General features: G+C 33.5%; 1 protein-coding gene across 2 annotated transcripts; it reads right to left on the bottom strand.

The window, feature by feature from the left end:
- Nucleotides 1-10,475: 10,475 nt before the first annotated feature.
- Nucleotides 10,476-23,419, bottom strand: LOC112679903. 2 transcript variants are annotated; one of them, XM_025549844.1, is made up of 4 exons: nt 22,880-23,419; nt 14,919-15,032; nt 14,609-14,772; nt 10,476-10,957 (listed from the first exon to the last, which is right to left on the bottom strand). In XM_025549844.1, exons 1-4 carry the CDS (start codon nt 23,043-23,045, stop codon nt 10,826-10,828), a joined length of 576 nt encoding a protein of 191 aa, XP_025405629.1. In that variant the 5' UTR covers nt 23,046-23,419; the 3' UTR covers nt 10,476-10,825. The 2 variants fall into 2 exon arrangements, with proteins under 2 accessions (XP_025405629.1, XP_025405630.1); XM_025549845.1 differs by lacking the exon at nt 22,880-23,419 and adding an exon at nt 20,862-20,944.
- Nucleotides 23,420-23,690: the final 271 nt, after the last annotated feature.

Below are 23,690 nucleotides of genomic sequence, written 5' to 3'. Positions count from 1 at the left end.
AGGGGGTGGTTTGAATTTCAGCTGAAAACGGTTCTTGTACACTGTACAAAGCATGAATGCAGTACCTACCATAGATGATAAATACTATTTATAGTATTTATAACCAATGACAATACATATTTTACATATAGACGTGGATCACCCACAATCAGTGGCGGCTCGTGCTATGGAGTACACAGGCACGTGTCCCACCTATTGAAAGAAAGAAGAAGAATTTAAAATTGAATACCTAGCTATTGATATTTCTTTTAACCGTCATAATATAGTTGGTAATAGGTATATTATTTGAAAATATTATAGAAAAAAAAAATTGTTTCAAATACGAGTGCTCCTACCCACATAACATCATAATATTAATTCGATATAAAATTAATATTGAAAATCAAATCTTTAACTTTAAATTAACATTAAGATTAGATCAATTATTGAATGATTTAACATTAACTGAAAATTGCATAAAGATGAAATGCCGCAAAATCAAACTCATATAAGTATTTGAAATGAGTATTCATTCAACATTAAAAATCTAATATTATATTTTCATTAATCTTTAATACTTACTAAGCATTAATCAAACTGTATTTTAACATTATATGAATACTTATTACAAGTTTACTATAAATAATGTAACCTGTATAGGATGTTAGTTCTTAACTTTTGATTTAAAATAGCACACATATATTTAATGTTATTCTGTGAGCATTAAAATTATGCTAACCATAAAAATAGGCCCTTATTGAGGTGAAGGAAAATATAAGTTGCATGCCCACTTGAGAAATATATATATTTATATTAATTCTGTTAAAATATTACATTCGAACCTTGAAAATTTTATTTTCAAGATTTTTTTTCATTTGGCCCCTCTTTAAAACTTAACCTATTGGTGAATAATAATAATAATATATATTATAATTGCATATATAATACACAATATTTTAGAATTAAATAATTATTGAAAAAAAAATTGATAAATTGTATTATTTATCTATTTTATATGTATAATAGTATAATTATTACAATGATTTATTATGGCATTTTTGAGTTTTTTTTTTTTTATATTAAATGGTGCTTGAATAAGTGCATATTTTATATATTTTTTAATGTCTTCGTTTGTCGTTTCATTTTGAAATTTTTTCAAACTCTTGACTGAATCTGTAAAATCAAAAAAAAAAACAGTTTTTCTTATAATTATTATGTCAATTTAAATATATCATTATTTGTGATCATCATGAAATAACAAATTTAAGGCAAAATCAATGATTATTTTCAATTGCGTACAAGAATAATGATATAAATTTGAATTCTTTATAAAAATAATAAAATATATATTTCTGACATTGTTACCTGCGACAACATTTCTGATTGCTCATTACTAGAGCCCGGATTTCAATGCTAACAACATATTTTTTTGGTTAATCATACACAATGCTTCCTAAGAACGTATATATATATAACATAGCAATATATGCTAAGTCTAACCATTGGCTTTATAAAATTTGTTTATAATTATATTTTAAAAGGTAAAAAAAAAGTATAATATATAATTATAATAATATTTAATGATTATAGGAGAGTAAGTACTATATTAAATATTTTTAAAAACTTCTATAATATAGATACTTATATAGATGCAAATATAGGGAGATTTAAAATTAATAACTCAGGTAAAAATAATTATACACATTTTAAAAATTGGGTTGTATGTATTCAGTGGATTTTCAATAGGTCAATGCTATTATAGTTTTAGAAATTAGAGTCATAATCTATAAGTTAAATAAATTATTATAGAATTTATAACTATAAGAGTATAAATAGTATAGGGAATAGGTATATAACAAGTTAATTAATTAGACATTTAATAAAACAACATTTTAGCATATTACCAGACTCATACGTTGGAATTAGAATTAGAGCTCCACGGTCAACCTCAGCATCATCAGTATCAATATCTGAAAATTATAATTATTATATAGGCATGGAAAATCGAGGGAAATTAAGGTTACGGTAAAAATATAATAGCATGCTATTAGCCAGAGATGAGCAACTCAAAATTACTAGAGGGCCAATTTTTAGAACTTTAAAATCTAGCTGGTCAGAAAGTATAAAAAGCAAAAAAGAAAATGATTAATAAAATGCAAAATTTCCTATATAATCTTCCAATTCTGACATTATTATTACACCCACATTAAACCTATTCCATCATATTTTTTAAAATTATATCGACATTTCATGGAAAATATAATAAAATAAAATACCTCCAGATAAATGATAAAATTATATAAAGTAAAATATTGAAAATGTAGCACAGACCAGATAAAATAGGTACGCAGGTAACCATATCTCTGCTATAAGCTGATTTAAAACTAAGTCAATAGATAGGTAAATTTAATAGGTAATGTTATTATACCTGCCTGAATTGTTTACATCATATCCAGTTGATTTGATTTTATCATTTAATTCATTATACCTCATTGAATTATACTTTTTAACTTCATTAGATTTTTTTTTTTTGTATTTTGCAGAACATTTTCCATTTCAGTAAAAGATAAATCTGAAGTGAATGCATTTTTGCATTTTGCATTAGTATCAGTAAAAGATTCTAAAATCAAAATCAATATAAATATTAATTAATTAACATGATGGTAGGTAGTTAACTAAAAATATTTTATGCACAAATTTACAATCCAAAAAAGAGAATATCTATTTAATGAAAATCTTATCCATGATTAAAAATCTTAAAAAATTATATATATATCAATAGTAATATACTTAAGTATAAACAGAATAAATTTTATGAATTCTACAAAATAACTTGCAAATTATCGCGATTTTGACACATTTTATACAAATTTGAACTTTATGGACTTACAAAAAAATTTGTGGGAAAAAATTTTCAATTTCTTATAGTTGCAGTGGGTATAACTTATAATGAACCTTGTATTCAATTTTCAAGAGTTTTTGGACAGCCAAATTTTTTTTATAGATATTTAAAAAAAAAAAAAAATAGAAAAATTTAAAATTTAAATTGTCTATAAATAAGTCAAAAAATTTCAAAATATTTCAAAAACATTACCATGTATAGAAAACGCTATTATAAATATTTGTTGAAAATTTCAAGTGTATGTGGTTTTTTGTTCTTAAGTTAGAGCATTTTAAAAAAAATGTAGTTTGCCAAAACATGGTTTTGTCTAAAAATTACCGTTTTTTCGTAATTTTTTTATGGTATTTTTTCGATGCTTTTAAAAAGTATTGAAAAAGTTTGATTTTTGACTTGCTAAAGTACCATCTACATTCACTTTCCTTTCAGAAAAGTAGCTGTTTAAGAAAATCGAATCTTTTTTACTGCTCCAAAACGTGATGGCAGACACAAAAATAAAAAAAAATAAGAAAAAAAACACATCATTATAAAACCAATTGATTCCATTACTCCATTCAGAATCTAAAACTTAAATTTATTAATGATTGAAATGCCTACTTAGTTATCTCCGAAATTTTAATAATAATAAATGTATCTGCCAACAAACATTGTCGGTGTTGATGTTTGATTGTTATCATTTATCATGTTTTGTTATATTAAAAAATAAAACTTACTTAGGTATACCCCACAGATATATTATATATTGTTATTTTGTAAAATCTAAACTTAAAATAGTACCGTCCAATGTGCTTTTTTTTTAAAAAAAGTAGTAGGGGTACGCTAGAATATCTGGTAATTTAGTTGGGGTACTCGATCTCCACGAGTCCTTCTCCAATTCAAGCACTGTTTAACTGTCATACTTCTAATTACATAACAACGACAAAAATCAATATTTTTAACCTACCGTTAGTAATAATTTGCTATTGACAGTCGTGTTTACATAAAATGGGAACAAAAATAATATGTTTATTTTGAGACGCAATTCGTATAGTAGTTTAGAAAACTTGGGATGCAATTCATGTGAAAAAGGGATTTTGGAATGCAATTCGTGTGCACCTAGGATAACCGGGTAGTCATATTAAAAGTTCTGGACATAAAAGGAATTTCATCGATTTATTTCTTTTGAACGTTAGAGTATTTTTTTAATTAATTATAACAAGTATAAAAATATACGGTGATAATAATTAGTGGGTTGCTTTATCAAAACTGCGTTAAATGCAATAAACCGTATTTAAATCAGTGCTTTGTTTATACGAACATAAAAATAAATAAATAATTTTATTACGGTATAATCTGTAATTTGTATTACGTTGTTCTGCTCGTCTCTACCGAACACTACTTGAAACCACTCCGGAGATTCGTTTTGTAATACGATTAATAATGTTACCGGTCAAATAGGAATTAATGTCCGTTTCATTTGCATCCATCGCATTTTAAATTACCGCTCGTCTCAGAGGGATAGACGCGTCAGACGAGATAGAAACAAAACAAAATAGAAACAAAACCAACAACGACGGCCAAGACACTGGATCCGATTTATTAAATCTGATTAGCAGTTTTGCGCGTCGCACGAACTCTGCGAAAGATAAAAATATAAAAATGAATAGCAAAATATGTTTGGTATTAGTATCACATTTATTTACACTTATTATTTATTAGTTATTACCAATACCAGTTGTAAGTAAATTCGATTTAAATATTTATTTTTAATTGTGATTCAGATATTATAATTGTGTTATGACATATATTATCGAGCTGTTGAATATAAAACAAAAAATTATGGCAGTTTTTATTTGCGTTTTACTCGACGAAAAATATTGCCCACGTTTTTTATCGTTATCTTTTTTCAACAGACAGCAACGACCAGTGGCGTATTTACGGAGGTCTGTGGGGTCCAGATCTCCATTCCCATTGGCCTCATAAATACCTATTTAAGCATCTAATATATATATTCTGTGTTAATATAAGTTTTCATTATATAAAATGTTAATTTTTACGTAACCGAGAAAAGAATATCATCATAATTTGTTATGCAAATTTACAAATTGGTTGTCATTTGTCAGTTGAAAATCGATAAGGTTCTTTTAAGTCTATTATCTTGAGCTGTTACGATGTTGAATGCTTCCGTGTAACTGACATGCTTAGCCCGTGTAGCCACGCCTAAAATATACCATACATAACGTTTTTTACAGTCCATACTCATCAGTTTTATTTATTATTTGATGAATGATAAATACAATAAATCGTTTTTTTTGAACATTTATATATACATATATATGGAGTATTATGAAATAAACCATACTTAAAGTGCAACTAGTTTTCCTTTTTAATTAATGAGTTTTTGTGCAAGTACAAATGAAATAAGATACATAAAGAAACTCGTGTTTCAGAATTATGAATAATTATAACGTACGTAGATTAGACGGGTTTAGAATACTAAAATATTTTAAATAAAATTTATCATCATAAATTGTAACAAACAACACTCCTGTAAGCGTCGAAAAATATAGCTGTAAGGAACAATAATTATACAAAATCATATTATTTAAAATTTTTATTTATAAATAAGAAAAATGAAGGAAGAAGGTCATTCCTAAGAATCGCGAATCAAAAAATGATCTTGATAGCAGTCTAATTATGATGAAAGTACTGGACTGATTTTCTTTTTGCAAACAGTGTTATAATTCAAAGGATATCTTTTTTAAGCTTCTTGTACATTCGATTTTAACAAAAAAAGATTATTAGAAAATATGTAATTTTTTTTATGTTTACTAAATTTCAAAATGTTATAGTTTTATAAAATTTAACTTGTTAATATTTCCGATTTTTGGACTTTAAAAGTTTTTTTTTTTTTATTAGATTTTAGTATTATTATTACAGTTCAACAATTATATAATAATATAGACTTTAAAAGCTTAAACCTACTTTTACAAATACCGTGCCAAACGTGTGGTTTTAATTTGATCTCGGCAAAAGTGTGGTTTTTAGTATAACTAAACCACAAAAGTTGTTTTTTTTTTAAACGTGTGGTTAAAATAATTACTATATACCATGGCCATTATCTCCTGAAGTAATTACATTATACCATTGGTCACATAATTACGGTATGATAATATTAAGAATTCATTATTGTTTAATTACATTACAATTTGGACGTATCTTCAATATCATTGTCTTATCCCTTTTGCTGTCGACTCAATAAATATAACTTTGATATACTTGGTTTCGAAGTTATAGCAATTTGAAGTTTAGTATTTTGTTTTTATGCATACGCATAACATTTTAATTTAACCCACTTTTCACAACGTTTAGATTTTTTTATTAGGAAATGATGTGTATTAACGTTTTAGATTAATGGTACAATTGGAATTTGTCAGTCAGACTTACGAGTAGTTTTAAAGTTATAACTCACTAGTGGTAATAGCTATTACCTTCATGAATTTTATTCCATGTTTCAAATCCATTTGTGGAGTCGCAAATCATTTTTAATTTTTGCATATATTGTAAAAACGAAAAAACTACTAATTTTTAAATTATAGAATCTAACCCTCATACACGTTCCGTACTAAATAATAAAGAGAATTAATGAAATTTACTTAACGAGGGCTGGTGTTGGGAAAACGCTAGAATGTTTTAATCGTCAATAGGAAATAGATGGAGGAATGGTCGAACGTTATTCGGTGAAAAGCAGTGGCATATTTAAGGAGGGGGTGTGATGAGGGCAATCGCCCCTCCCGAGAATTTTTTCAACAGGAATTTATTTATTTAACTAATGGGCATTTCATTAAAAAATAAAAATTCTGAAAAAAATTGTATCAGTGATAACGAATAGGTAAAAATGTACATATTTATATTTTTGTTTGGGGTAAACACGTTGTCGTATTGGTGGGTGACACACTACACGATTCGATAACATGCAAAATAATATTTTTTGACTTGTGAAACTAACCTCCTCGTCACGTAGATCACTGGGCAATTTTATCCCCTTAGGTCGTTTAGTCCCTCCCGGTTAACTTAATACCTGGTTAATTAGGTCCCCGGTGACCTATTTGACCGGGTATTCATATGACAAATCACCTTTTATCATCTATGGATTCTACCATGACCAGTGTAGTAACCATTAAACACAAACGACTATAAGTGGTTATGGTGGTTGCGTTACGCACATAATATAATTTTATTGTTTAGGTATGTTGTTTTTTTTTTCATATTTTGTTATATTATAATAATTGATTAGTCCTTTAATGTTGAGTATTTTCTTTCATATTTATCATTATTTTCGCTGCGATATGTCTAATTCTGGTTCTAACGAACCAATGGTTAATGCGCAAAGAAGTCTCCATTGATAATACCGATAGAACAAACAAGAAAAAAAAATTGAGACAATTATAACTCCGTCTGCATCTTTTGGTTTGTCTACATTAAAGAGTTTAGTAACTATTATTCACATTACTAGTCCTATTTTATCATATTAGTCTAACTTAATACTTTTTATAGGCTCATAGGTGTAGTATGAAATTCATTATGTCCAGGTAAGTTTGTGTGAATAGTTGGATAAACTCTTTTTAAAATCACCTTCCCCGAGATAACTCTTAACGTATGTAAATATTGGGGGTCTGTTTTTTTATCTGAATATAGTTGTGAATTATTTGGCGATCATCACATTACCTGATCTATGTGTACCATAAATAATCTATCTGGCCAATAAATCTCCCATTTGTGCGTTGCATACTTGATATTTATATTATATATGAAACTAAACTAATATAAAACACTAATAACTATAATATCATTCCCAAGAATCTATGAACATCCATATTTCTTCATATTAATAGTGTTATAATTATAACATTATAATCGATTATAATCGACTACTATTTTTTATTTTTTTATTTAACATATTATCTAATCGCATTTATCAATTTAAAAAAATAACTTCTAATTATGTTATTTTTGTAAATATTGATGGTCTAATTTCAAAAGTTCATAAGCTTCATATTTTATATAAAAATATTAAAAATAAAAATTGTACATAATAAAAAGTCGTATTATAAGTTTGCACAAACACATTAACATTATTGCTTTTAAAAAAAATAACGAACAAACAAAATCTTTAGTTATGTTAGTTAATATAAAAAAAATGATGTTACCATTTTTATGAAGGACATGAAAGATTTCAATTAATAGTACATTTTGTCCACCACCCCGTACCAATTGGTATTGTAGGTGTATATTTTAAAGGATTGTAAATAACTCGTCGTAAAATAAAGTGCATACATGATGACAGTTTTCATTCAAACTGGATTTTAAAATTATTATCGTGTTTGTTCATCTCGTTTTAAGACCAAACTCGAATATTTTATTTTTTATTACTATTATACACTAATATATACGTCTGAAGACTGATGTAGTGATGAATCATTACATTTTCTAAAGCCACAATAAAAGTGGGATAGTTTTTACTTTAAAGTTTTTTTCTCGTTGAATGTGTTACACCTATATATAAAAATAAAAGTGAAATTATTACTCGAATGTCGTTAGAATATGCTATGAGTGGCTTTTAAAATTAACATGTCAAGTTAGTACCACAGTTTTATTTGTAATCTACTTTATTGTGTTTCAAACGTGACCTCTTTTAAGTGCCATATATTTAAAACGTTTACTCTTGAGAGGTCGTGTGAAACAGTTAGAAAACCATTTTTAGCGCTAACCATTTGTTATACTTATCTAAATTGTAATATTTTTTCCTATCGAGTGAACAGTACTATATACAGTATTGGGAATGGACGCTGGAGGTGCATGTGTATGAATAAATAAACAAAGAAAAATTTCTAAAATACGTATATTTGAAAATGACGACTGTAAAATACTAAAATAGATAGATATGCAATAAATCGACAATACAACTAATAAAATACAATTAATAGTTAAAGGATTCTGTAAGTAATAATAAAAAAAAAAAAAAATAATTTTAAACAACAACATTAACAACAACTAATAAGTTAAATTATTAACGTATAATATACCTATTACTGGTGTACAGTGTGTGTAGGTATACGTGTGTGTAAATGTGAGTGTTTTGTTGTTGGAAAAATTTTTTTTTATAATAAATGACTACATATTTATGTAATAATTAATCAATCAATCGTTTAAAATATAGTATAATGATAATAATAATAATAATAATAATAATGATGCAAAATTTTAAAAATTAAATTAAATATCAAATTATTAAACGATTAATGAATTATTATAATAGCAATAATGAGAAATAATAGATGGATCCAAATGAAAAGAAAAATAGTTGTTGCTATTTTTTAAAGAATATTTAATTAGTATTTTACGAAAAAGTTTTGTCACTAATTTAATTTGTATAAATTTAATATTATTTTTCAAGTGAGCAGCGACAACGAATTTAAAATATACAAATCGAAAAATTTGTAAATATTAAATTATTTAAATTTTGCAGCAAATCGCGGTTTGCCAGTGAACGAGTGCTTAAATAGTGATATTTTATAGTAATATATTAATCAATATAAAATGCGTATTTTTTGCTTCTACAGAATAACCCTATGTATAATAAAACTCGATTAATAATATTATTTATGTCGTCAAAACAGAAGTTTTAAGCAAATTGGTTCGTTTTCACAGATATGCATTGATTACTATAAATTATGCAAGTTCCATCTAATATATATATATATATATATAACTACAGTTGTCAATATAATAGTAATAAATTTAATATTATCCCGTAAATGTTAAAAAAAATGTAAGATGACCAATGGAAAATAGTGGTTATAAAAACAATTATTATGACAATAATACAATGTGGAAGTGCAGTAATAAAAAAGTTTTAATATTGTTCTCTGAAACGATGCATGTTCGTACAAACTACATAAGTTCTTCTAGTATAATATCATTATAACCTCTTCCTTTTTGTGTTTTTTATTTGTTTTGTTTTTTAAATAATTGTCATTAATAATATTATTATTTTGATTACAATTACGTTTGATTATTATGTTTTGTTGAGGCACAACGACTCATAATTATAGTATTATTACCCTGCAGCTACCAAAGTTAATTTATAACATAAGCTGTATAATTACGAAGTATTGATTGTAGCTTAATTTAATTCATATTTTTTTCGGTAGACATTTTAGAAAGTTGTTGTAATTGATCATTATTTTAATGTATTTATATATATATATATATATATATATATACATATACATGTTTATGTTATAAACAAATTTGCGCTTGGTTGTACCGTCGACATCGTGAAATTGAATTTAAATATGTAAATTATTATAATATGTATAAATCGGGCTTATGAAAAATGAGATGACGGCAAAAAATATTATTAAATAATCAAGAAAAATCGATAAATACGCTATTATATTATATAATATAAAATATGTAATGATGTGGTTTGATATTATATATATATACGTATGAAGTAGTAATGCTATAAGTTTAAATATTTAAATATCATTATTATTATTATTATTAAATATTCGTTGCGACAGTAGTTGACAGCAAATTAGAATACTACGTATTTTTTAATGTATCTTCCCCTATGTCCGCAGTAAACAATAGTATGAAAAAATACATGTATATGAATATATGTATATATGTATGATAATAACAATAACAATAATAACGACAACAAAGATAACCACAGTTTATATACACATATATATATATATATATATATAGCTCAATTTAACTCCATTGTCGATCGATATACCGTAAATTATTGTCATCACTCCATCGTCATCGTCATCAGTGTCATCATCATTATCGTTATTATATTACTATGTCAAATGCAAGGAAAAAAGAAACAATAATAAAAGAAAAGGAAAAATAAAGGAAATTTTTATACAGCGCCGCTGGTCATCCTTTCTATTATTCCTTGTTATCGACTGCGTCGTCGGCCTTTCGAGCTTTGTGCCCGCGGAACGATGCCTGAATCTTTGTGGCTGCCTTGTGCAACTCCGGATCGGCCAAATCAACATCCAATAGCTCTGCGTCCAAGTCCTGCACAACACGACAACCGTAAACGTTAACGCGAAATTAAAAAAAAAAAATTATTGCAACAAAATTTACAGTTCATTTTTCCGTAGTCCAAATTCGACGGACTGTCATATAGGTGGAAATCCATTGAAGAAGGGAGATTGTGGTATTCTTTTTTTAAATACCTATACAACTCCAAATGTCTTATACCATACTTTTGCAATAGTTTTTAGGGGATTTGGCAGGATTTTGAGAGGCTAAACACCCCTCCCTCTTGATTTCCATTAACGGACTGTAATTTCTACTTTTTAATTTAAAAACATTTTTTTTTACTTCTCTCAATTACGTTCAATATTAAATAATAAAAGAAGTAGTCGGCAAAAATAAATATGTGTTTACTATTAATTTGCAAACATAAAAATATTTAAAAGACGTATTGGTACTGAAAATAATCCTACTTAATAAAGTTAATTACATGAAAATAAAATAATATTAAATAATAACTGTATTTAATAAATAATTAGAATCCATTATAGTAAAAATAGTAAAAAAAAAGCAACCTACAGGAAGTTTGTTAGGATAATACATTATAAAGTTGAAATAGAGAAATACTTTATGAAACAGGACATACAATCGCAATAATCTAGACCTGTGGACTTAATCTCCAATTAAAATTACCCAAATTCTTTTCAAGATTAATCAATCATATTTTTAGATGCATGGTTTAAAACCCATTTCTACCCTTCCAAGATTTTGTACGTAGTTGCGCTACTGATGTATTACATAAAAAGCACATTTTTTGAGTACGTAGTTAATTAAGTTTAAATTCTGTCTCAACCGAATGATTAATTTTATACTTCAATCTTTTATATATATATATATACGGAGACCTATTTCTAAAGTTCAAAATTTGTTGGTTTTGTTCAATCAATCGGTGTTTGTTTTAAATTTCTGACGGTGTTTTCGATAACGATTATTTTGTTTGTTTATGAACCCGTGGTTGGTAAATGTTGGTTAGTTGGTGCGCATAGGAAGGACCCCAAAACAAAAGGTTTATCAGTGTATAAATACGTTGAAAAATTGGTATCTTTTGAAAAAAAAGAACATCAAAGAAACTAATGTTTGAAACAAAAATGTTTTCATGCAAACGAAAAAAGGAAAAATAAATTGAAATATTTATGTATAACAAAATCCAAACGCAGAAAGTTGATTTAAGGGTTAAACACAAATAATCAAAAACAAGTGATTTCGTTTAAAAATAAAATTGTTAACAACATGATAAACACGTTCGATCAACTGCAAGTGTATAAGATGCTTAAGGATTGGTATTTTATAATTGTATTGTAAATTCCTTCAAAAACATATGAGTGCAGATTAGTTTTAAGCTTAGAGGATATTTTATCGAGTGTGTTCAGTAATTTTGGAAAAATTGTTCTTACAGCACTTACAAGTGACAATAGTTACATCCAATCGTATAAATAGCAAACTGGTAACATGTGTTAAGTATGTACTCGAATTCGATATTAGTATTTTCGTTCTTTATTTAAATGAAACCTACTTGTTTCTGTAACGATTTATTTGCACTGTTCACTGATAAAATAATTTTTATGATTTTTCAGTTTAAATATAATATCATGTACGTATTAAATTACGTAGAATTAATGATTTTTTTAAAACACATACCGAAATTATATTGTTAATTTATTACCTTTGTTACCTGACTGGCCGTAAGCAGTATGTGTTTCATTTTTATTAAGTATTTATTAATTCATTTATATGTACGGTTAAATTATTTATGTTGCATTGTCATATGTATATAAGGAACTCGAAGCTGATTTTATAAGGAAAAAGTTCTTCGAGGAGTTTATCACGGTATTATGATTTTCCTATAAAGTTAATTTATTTTGGAAGAGAAATAAATTTGGTTTCAAAAGTTTTGATTTCGATGTAAATAATATTGTATAATTTTCCCATATACTTTTTACAATTACTTTAAAAATGTGTTTACATATATATTTGATGTCAGTAATATTATTTAGTGCCTGTTTGAGAAAATCATATACTTTCTTGTATCAAAAAATATACGATAAAAAAGTAATAATAATACGGGAAGCCAGAGAATAAATATTGAATACCGCCCGTACCGTATTGATAAAAATGTTTCCAAGTATCCGTACTGGCATTTGAATGCATTTCAGAAATAATAATAATCGAAACGCAATCGTTCTGATCGAACGATATCTGAACGAGCACCTACGCGAATTTTCAACAAGTCTGGGACGCCCGTCTAGATTCCGTGACACAACTCGTAGACAGGCAATCGTATGAACTTGATACATCTATACACATGCAGCAGTGCGCGGTTCATATTATAAGTCGTGCCGGTATTTGATTACTATACCGTCATGTTCAGCGATAAGGAGTTTCACTACTCATGGTTAGTGAATATTATTATACTTGATACGCGATCTGTATAGTGTACCGTGACACCACGCACAGACTTATATAACGACATTTGATAGTCGATTTCGTGTGCACAACGGCACACGATAGTATTTATGATGCTTAACGTCATTAACTGTTACTTGGGTAATGTTTGCAAAGTTTTATCATTTTTATAACGTGATTTTGTCGATTTCAAATAATTTATATCATCGAAAAACACGCACAGTGTTGCTATCCCAGTCAATAGCGCCCTACGCTATTGTTGCACTAGTGTTACTATGGCTCCGTGGGTAAATCATAGGCGTGTGTTTTATGCCGGTTGGGCCCGGGCACTTTCCTTCCGAAATGTTGTAAATGGAGCCCTAAAATGTAATTCTAAGAGTAAATGACCTGTATTTTAACTGATGTTGCTTGAATTAAATGTTATTCATTCTAGAATATTTGATAAAAAATAAATTATGTTTCGTAATAGAAAAAATAAAACAAAACGTTCTAAATGTACGTGCAAAAACTATGATAATATAACACCTAAAATTGAATACAAAAAGACAATAGAATTTATTAAATATACCATCACGTTTTATTAAGATAGGGCACAAAAGTATTGTAGACATCCCTTGAATACGGATATGCACACGTCTATGATCTAGAATTAATACATTAATATCGAATATTACCCATGTTGTACATTTTTATACCGGCACCATTGCTTAAAAGACTTCAATCGACTATCAAATTCCTACATAGAACTTTGGTCATATTATGCGTCATCATTATCAATAATATCATAGTATTAGGGCCGTAGCTAGGGGAGGGCTATAGCTACGCTATAGTACCTACGCTCCAGGCGCAATTCCTGGGAGGGCGTAAAAATTAAAAATTTGCAATTTAATTGTTATAAGTAATAACTTATTACTTATAAGTAAAAGTAATATTATGTATTTATGTATTTACTTATATAACTTATAAATATAATTATGTTATACCTATGTACCTATTTATAATTATAATGTATACTTATATTTTAATAAGTTATTGATTTAAATAAAATTAAAAAAACGCTTATATAATTATAAAGAAAAATCATTACATTGCGTTAATAAAAAATATTCAGTTTTTATGTGATTTTTTTTTATAAATTAAAATACTGAAGGACACATTTTGAAGTTTCGCCCCGGGCACAATATTCGGTTGCTACGGCCCTGCATAGTATTATTGTACACTGTATACCTTGTTGATGTCAACGTTTTTCAACTGCGATTCGAGGCCCTCAGTTTTCGAAAGCGTAGCAGAACCAGTGGCACCACCCGGCTCGTCTTTTCCGCCAGCCTGCTGTTTCCGAGTCATGTGGCCTCGGAAGGACGCTTGGATTTTGGTCGCGGCATGACACAATTCTGCAATGCACGCGCGTGATTAATAATTTTATACTGTTATACCCGCAATATTATACGTGGAACTTTCTAACCGCGTTCGAAATGGATTTGCAGAGAAAATATAAAAGTAATTTACCCGCGTGATCCGGGCTTGACATTTTCCTTACCTACGTCATCCGGTCGGAATTCCTTTTCGAAATCTACTTCTTCGGAGGTTTTCATTGTTTTAGAGTTTTCTTCCTCACTGATCGAACCCGTCAAACTGTCGTGTTCTTCTGAATCTATAAGAGAAAGAAACGAGAAAAATAGAAAATAAATAACCGATATATTCCGATTGTACCTATCACGGTACTGCATATGCCCACACGATATTTTTATATTTTTATATTATATAATATGGTGTCGTCGTTCATATTTCATTATCATAATACGATATTAATAATATAATATCGTATTATATCGTGGGAAATTCGAAAAGAAAAAAAATTATCGTATTCATACTGTACACTTGCGGTACGCGCAAATATATACGTTTACATATGATATATTTATATCATACACCGCAATCGTCATTACAACGGGTCTAATTTGTTTTGCATATAATCGATTCTTGTCCACCCTCGCTCCCGTCGTGATCGTCATTGTCGGTTAGTATTCTCGTATGTGTAGGTGTTATTCCGTATAGGTGTGCGCAGAAATTTTTGGCAGATCCTGTTACCCCTGTCCCTAAATTCCAACCCCCATCCGATAATCTCTGCATATATTACAATATACAAATGTACACTCGAAAATATATTAATGTAAACACGAATCCGGGAAAGCGGCACCATGCATTGTAAAAAAAAAAAAATGCTTATAATGTGCCTCGTCGTACGAGAATGCTGAGTTCAGTTTGCGGAAACCGATTATATGAATATTTCATACTAATTTTCAACACACTCACACCTGCATTCATTTATTATTTATTATTCACTCGATATATGTTCGAAAGAAGTCGATAAGAAACACTTGGCGCAAAAAAATGTATTACGCACGCGTGACCTAAAAAATGCGATAAACATATTGCGACGTGGAAGCCGCACAGAAAGTACCGACTATTATTGTTTGAAATATTATACTTTTTAAATTGTTTAAATATTATCTTACTCGAGTGCATTTGCGAAAAAGTACTGGTACTTTAAATTATGGCACCGAATTAATTATTTTTTTTTCTAACAAAGCACGATCAAACATTTTTTTATTGGTATTGTTCTTAAATAATTACAATAAAACTAAAATAAATGACAAATGTGTTCAAAAGTAATTTTAATACATATTCATCTTTGTATAAGAGCCATTATAACAATGTCAGACAATATTACACTGCAGGCAAAAGCATAAAAATAAAAATGTTTTTCAATTATGGTGTACACGCGACTTTATGCATTATAACTGTATTGTATTGTTTCGAGTATTTGCACTGCAAACACTGAAATATAAGTATTTTAAGCCCAGAATGTATTTACGTTTACTCGTACACTTGTATATGCGAATACCTAAAAAAAACTATATTACTACATCTATACATGACGCGGCCACGTAGTGTTATTTTCTTTCGCCGCAGATAAAAGACATATACGTGTACTACATATTATATAAATTAATTTTATAATATTTATATGTGCGTACATATATATTTTGGATTTCTACGATGATATCAGGTCGAAAAAATTGCATACGTTTTTTCGGCATCTATATCGTGTATTTGAAAACTGCGAACAATGAGAAAGAATGTTCAAGGGAAAAATACTCGACAGAATACAATACTCGACTTTTTGTCAGAAGATAAAGTGATAATACAATAAACGTAAATAGATTGAACAATAAAAACAAGGGTGGATAATAAAAATGATAAAAAAAATGTCTATTGCGCTGTATATAATATACACATGTTGTACGTATATACATATAATATGAACGTATAGATAATAAAACTTTTGTGAAAGGGTGGTGTCGAGAAGGAAATACTAGTGTACAGTGCCCTACATTATATTTACATACGCATATATTATATTTTAGACGAATCCTCACAGTAACGAAAATCAAAATCGACAATGCAAAACCCTGTGCCCTTTATTGTTAATCGTATTATGGTATATTTTTCTTTCGCTCGTGTTTGAATGCGTTTTTATTTTTTTCAATCTTATTGAAACTGTTTCTTGCGGGAAAGAGTTTTTATAGAAAACCTGTCGCATTCGGTCGCGTACTACAAGAACAATTGTTTTTTTTAATTAAACTTTTTTTATTTTCGATGTAGGTATAAATAAAGACTTGTCGTGTCGACAGAGCCGTGTATAATTAGTACAGAAACAACAACAACAAAAATAAATAACCAAAGCGAACAAAGACGACAGCCATTTCCTGACTCTGTGTTGGTGGTTTTTTTTTTACAACAGAATTTTTAATATTTTGCGAATAATAATAATAATAACAATAATTCGATACCATCAAAAGATGTACAGTACAACAGTAATGTCACATGAAACGAATGCGAAATCAAAAATCGTATCGCGGAATATATTGAAATCCATTGAACTATGGAAAACGGGGGTGCTCGCATCGATGCGAGAGATATTAAATATTATAATAAGATCAGTGATCCCTTATTTGGCGAGGCGAAGATATCAGTCGAAAACGCATACTTATGGTATATTTATGTTAATTATAATGAAACGTTCTTAACGGCTATGCGCGCGTTCAAAGTTTCCGGAACGAACTTTTGGTGATATTTCAAAAAACCACCGGTGCGACATTGATTTCGGGAAAGCGCCCGTGTAGAGGCGCAATATGTTTGTCGTACACGTAGGGTGTGCGTTTCGTCGAGACATAATCTCGCCCGATTATCACGTAACGATGACGTATCTCACGTGTTCCGTATCAATAAAAATGTGTACGCGGAACGTATCGATGTCGTCAATCATCAATCAAAACGTTCGTATAACTCGGTGCAGATACAAGTGCGGAATGAAAAGACGAAATACAAAATAATTTATTCGGTCGTTTTTTCCGGGATTCGTGCGCTCCGGTACGCGTAAAACGTGTAGCCCCGTCGGTCGGTTAACGATCTAAAAACGAAAATGTCGAGAACCGGTGGTTTTCACGCGGAGTAAAAATTTGAAAAAATAAAAATATTAAAATCGAACAAACATATACCTAATTTATATCGCACGTACTCGTGTACAGGGCGGCGGCGTCTGACTACGTGTAAAACACCTATCATAATACCGTCTATTGTGTTCTGCGTTTCCGCGATTTGCACGGTTGCGGGGTAGGAACAATGCATTCAATATTTATACAATTGAGCGCGCGGAACTGTTACGCACAACGAAAAGACTACGCGTGCGGCATGAGGTGTGCGCGCACCAGTTATTGTAGGCAAACGCGCCATTAATATTATATTATTAATGATTTATCATCTGGACGTGTGCGACAATACGCGTCCGACTGTAAGCTCGAAACCGCATATCATGTGTATACAAACACACACATATACTTGTATCGAATATTTATGAACATTCATCCGGTGCGTTTGTATCCTTGTGTTTTTTGTTTTTATTTCATTTTCTTCAAAGCCAGGACCGTCGAAAAGAGAGAAGAATATTATCGTTTCAGATGTGCACGTTTATACATAACACTGTAAACGACGTCGCTGTGAAATCGCCATTTGTATACTATCGCTTGTACCTGATGCGTTTCAATTTTAGATTCGACAGTGCTCACATCCTCTGTCCTCCCCGACAACAGTACCAAAAATAACCGTATTCGATTGTTAATATCAGAAAAATGAAAAGCACGATCCATTTGGTAGAAAACAAGATACCTTTCGGATAAACGTAAATTCAAGAACTAATAAGCTTAAAAGATCTCATGTTCAGATTAGATCAGAAAATTATGCTATTTTTAACTCATATCTACAACTCGAAGATACGGTTAACATATTTCCCTGCCCTGTGGAAATTCTCTACAGTAGTGATGATACCAAAATCAGGAAAATCTGCCGACACCGTTACCTCTTACAGACCTTTTTTAGATCAGTTTACTAAATATCATAATCATTGGAAAAAAAATAATATGCTCAAATATATTTTTATATATGGCGTTCGATAAAATGTGACGCTAAAAACCACTTTCCCGTTGTTGTTCTATATTTTCATTACAAAAACGAAATCCTGCAAACTCGTCGACTTTTTTCAACGTTCTGATTCGCCCTACCATTTCTGCGCAGCACGCGTAAAGAAAATGATACCCCGGACGTGTGTACCGCGGTAATCGATCGTACTGCGGTAAGAATACGTCCTAAAATCACTATGAAATCGACGTTTTTCACGTCTTGCCTGACACGTGCTGCAGAAGTTGCGTCTTCTCATCGAATAATATTACGGCGGAAACAGCTTGTACAGCGATAACAGAGGATGAGGCGGAATTTTATTGGATACACTATAATGTACCGTAACACATTTTGACCGACGGATGACCGTACTTTGCCGACTAGGCTGTTTTAGCTTCTACACGTGAAAAATAGTCGTTATTGTTATTTATTTATATAGCGTTTTGAGGATAGCTGTTATTGCGAAACTATTATATAAACTGGTGCGATTCAAAAGAGAAAAAATAACGGTCAAACGTAATCCGCGAGCCAAAGTTTTCGAAACAAACTTCGAGCAACGAATTTAGCGGATTCGTAACCGGTAGTGATTAATAATGTTAGTTTACTGGCGTAAAGGGCCAAAAGTGCAAAACCACAAACGGGTCATCACGCGAATAAAGTACTGGAGCGGCAAAATCCAGCTCCGCGGTAGCTGTCGTTATCAAGGTTGGGGTTGGGTGGGGGATGGCTTTCGTTGTAAGACATCGGGATCGCGTATTAAGTGCACGGAACCGTTTTATATCGTTTCGCACTACGAGTACGGTTTGCTAACGTAAAACCAACGAATCCTCGAAGACGGTTTTCGGTAAAATCGGTTCTCCGTTGACGGTTCTCCGTACGGAACGTCTGTCAGGAAAGTATGCAATGGGCTCGTTGCGTAGGGTGCTGCGGTAACAGGCGTACTAGAAAAGTGCGAGAGGACGAGAGGGATTTTTTTTCCGGAGGAGGGGGTAGGGCGATAGCGGTTGCCGCACAGATCACGCGCCTCTATAGATACTATAGACGTGCGTATACGGACACACGCGTGCGTTATAAACGGCGGAAAGCTTCAGCGGACGGGTGGGCATATACGGCGTGTGCGCGCGCGCTCGTGTATTTTTAGTATGTGCTTGTGGTAATTTTCGGCGGCGACTGCGGCGGCGGCGGCGGCATACGGCATCGATCGCGGCACAGTCGGGTTGGCAGCGAGGGGTGTGAGCGTACGCGAGTCGCGCGCGAGGGTGGCCCATTGCCGGTCATTGGAGGTCATCAGGTCGCGGCAGCGTTCGACCAAGGCCGCGGCGGCGTCACCTATTCTTGGCAATTACATCCGTCGTTACCGTAATCACATCACACCGCGTACGACCGCTGTACACGCACGGGCGCTTTGCCGCAGCAACGAAGACGGCGAGCTTGTCGCTATACTGCCGTAACGGTTCTCCCGACGGATCGTATCCGCTCGCTCCGACAACGGTCGCCGCGTCGCGCGCGTAAACCTCCCCGTCGCGCAGGTACTCCGACATCCTAACCTCCACCACGCCCTCGTTTGCGGCGATACAGCCGACGAGACGTGACATAAGATATAAATGATTACAACGCTCGTGGTTACGGACGAACAGTGCAACGCAATGCGCGTCGCGGACGCGGCCAGCGTATTACGTCGCACCGCGGACACGACATTATTACTGCACCGTTGTCGTGTTGGCCCGGAAGACCGCGTCGATCTCCACGGACGTCACGACGTGTACGTATACGGACGCGAACGCAGACGACACAAGCGTCTGCGCGCGTTAGCGTAACGTCGTGTCGCGTACGGAACAACGATTTAATGTAAATAATGTGATACACAAATATAAAATATAATAATAATAATAATAATAATAATAATAATAATAGTAATAATCTAAATCAAACGCAATTGTCATACGTAAATAAAAATACGTACCGTCTACGCGCGCGATAAACGACGACGTGACGGTGCACAACGTGCGCGACGTCGGCGAGCGTGCAATGAGCGTGGTCATACTTACGTGGGTGCGGGTGCAGCGCGGGAGACGATCGCTTGGTGTCGCCGGTGCTGTTGCTGTCCGTGTCTGGTTACGTGCTCGTCACGACGTCGCGTGCGATGCTCGTCGTCGTGTGCAGCGCGTGACCGTACCGTACAGCAGTACGTTGGCGTATACGCGATGTACGTACGTCACGTATTATATAATAATAATAATAATAACGATAGTAATAATATTAATCGTCGTAATTGAACAGATATTTTATTATTATTAAACGTGTGTGCACGTATAAGTGCGTGTATTATAACGCGGTGGCAGATGTGCCGCACAGGTGCACCCGTACGAGGTACTGCAGCGGACGCGCGAGGGTATAGAGCTACGCGAACAGCGGTTTTGTTTTGTTAAATTTTTTTTATTTGAATTTTTCTTTTTTAATTTATTTTTTAAAAAAGAAAAAAAAAATTTACGAATTCGCGTTAGAGACAACCGTCAATTACAATATTTATACTATGGTGCGTGACGATAAGAATATTATAACGACGACGACGACGACGACGAGCGACTGGCAGAGACTGAGCGTGAGTCAGAAGTGTCGGTAGTAATGGTCGCAGGAGACGGTGCAGAAGATTTCGACGTCGACGTCGGAAGCGGCGCGCTGTCTGGTCTGACGGCGGTGGTACGGTAGTGCGTCCGGTTCGCGCGTATCTCGTACGTGAGCGTAGAGCGCACGCGTGCAAGTTCGCGCGTGTGCGGGTCCGCGGGATCCGCGAGTCGGTGTTGTACGTGAGTGTGTGCGTGCGTGGGTGCGTGTGCGGGTGCGCGAGACGGAGAGAGAGAGAGAGAGAGAGAGAGTGTTGTCGGTGACGGTGGCCAACGAGCGTATGACGGACTCTCGAGCGACTGCTGTACGCGCCGGTCCGTGTGCGGTGGTGCACGTTGTCGCGCGCGAGAGCGCAAACGCCGCCGGTTGGTTGTAAGTACAGAGCGACAGCGGTAAAGGCTATATGTATATATACGTGTATATGCGTACGTGAGTGTATACGAGTTGGAAATAAAAATAAAAATACCCTTAGAGCGACGGAGGGGTGTAACCGCGTTATACGTATATATTTTACACACACACACACACATTTCTGTTGTACATGTATATAATATAATGTTTGTGTGATATTTTGTCTGACGTCGTGACGCACGTAAGCGGCAGCCCCCCTTCATCCCCCCCCCAGGACCAATACGCAGCGATAAAGCCACCGCACCGTGCGCCGCCGAACGGTGTACCGCGACGACATGGAATGTGTCGGTACGACCCCGTCCCCGTTCCCCCCTTGATCGACGTACGAACCCTTCGCGCGGTACCTGCTCCGTCTCGAGACGTACACGTACACGCGCGCGTAAACGGCATACGTGTGGGGCTGGCCGCGAGGCGGCCCCGAGTCGCTGTAAAGCACGCGTTCGACTTCCGCAGCTCACCCGTCGCGATTCGGTTGATTAAGCGGTCGTGCGTCGCGAAACAGATAACACGTTACAATGCTACACGCTTTATATGATAATATTATCTTCCGTCGACGACGACATTATTTTTTAATCGGATTATTTTCGTCGGTGCCTTCACTCGGTCGCGCGCGCATAATATAATAATAAAGTAATCGTCGTCGCACCGTACACAACCCTCGCGGTCCTTTTGTGCACGTAAGACGCGATTTTCATTATAACAATAAGCGCTACTATGTGTGTATGTTATATAGAAGCTCGTTAAAAACAGATTAGTCTGTTAATATGTATAGTGAGAGAGAGATATAGAAGACACACGGCTTCTCGTCCGTGCACGACTATAACTAATAACGTGACATCGTACAATAACGATAAAAGCGCGAAGCTGCTACTTATTTCTACTGCGACGATACGCGGTTGTGCACGGCACGTATCGTCGATTTGCCCCCCCCCTCCACGCACTTACCGTTGTCACAAAGCGGTATCAAGAACGTTTCGGCGGCGTTGGCATTTTTGTCGTTGGCCGCTGCCGCCACTTTCGACAGCACTTTGTTGGCCGCGGCCGTTCCGCCGGCGGCCGTGTCCACGAGCCCTGACGCGTCTCCTCCGTCTTTGCTGGGGTTACAGCCCATGATGGCCTCGATCGGGCCGTGAAACGTCGTCCTCCGCCCGCTGTCACCGTTCCGGGCCGCAGTCGTTCACGTGCGACGGCCGCGGCCCGCATCCGAGAGCACCGACGTGTGACCCGTGGGGAAAACGTGTGCGGCGAAGACGGCGACGGCGAAAGGACTCGCAGGTAAAGCGCGGGCTGGAGGGGCGCGGCACGAGAGAGGATTTCTATCCGAAACGTTAGTCCACGGACGGGTGGGGGATGGGGGAGGGATTTAATATCCGAAAGGAACTGGAGATAATCGTATACGCTGTCGCGCGACCGTTGTACCGCGTACCACTATATCGCAATGCGCGTTAGGTATATATGCGACTCATGTTCACATACCGCGGCGGTGGCGTACCTACTATGGTTCGGGGTCGTCGTTTTCGCCCGCACCGATTCGTTTTCATTCACTCTCTTTACGAGCCCCCACACACACACACACACACACACACACACACACGTAAACAGTACATATTTTATAGCCGTTACCCAACCCCTCACCAACCCCTTTCCCCCGCGTCGTTACGGGCCTGGGTTCCCCTTTTCCAGCAACGAGTTTTTTTCTCTCCCCCGGTCTCCCCTCACTCACCTCACCATTTAAAAAGTGGAAAAAACGCAAGTC

The sequence above is a fragment of the Sipha flava genome, unplaced genomic scaffold (genome assembly GCF_003268045.1).
Source record: "Sipha flava isolate LNK unplaced genomic scaffold, YSA_version1 170_pilon_pilon, whole genome shotgun sequence".
Classification (NCBI taxonomy): domain Eukaryota; kingdom Metazoa; phylum Arthropoda; class Insecta; order Hemiptera; family Aphididae; genus Sipha; species Sipha flava.
Note: the sequence above shows the minus strand (reverse complement) of the source record. Positions and strands in the feature narration are given on the sequence as shown.

Bases quoted from the DNA above. Each gene is read 5' to 3' on its own strand.
- LOC112679903 (XM_025549844.1), bottom strand. From the start codon at position 23,045: ATGGGCTGTAACCCCAGCAAAGACGGAGGAGACGCGTCAGGGCTCGTG. The intron at 15,033-22,879 runs GTAAGTGCGTGG...TTTCTCTTATAG, and splicing joins GATACCGCTTTGTGACAACG to ATTCAGAAGAACACGACAGT. The intron at 14,773-14,918 runs GTAAGGAAAATG...CGTGCATTGCAG, and splicing joins ATTCCGACCGGATGACGTAG to AATTGTGTCATGCCGCGACC.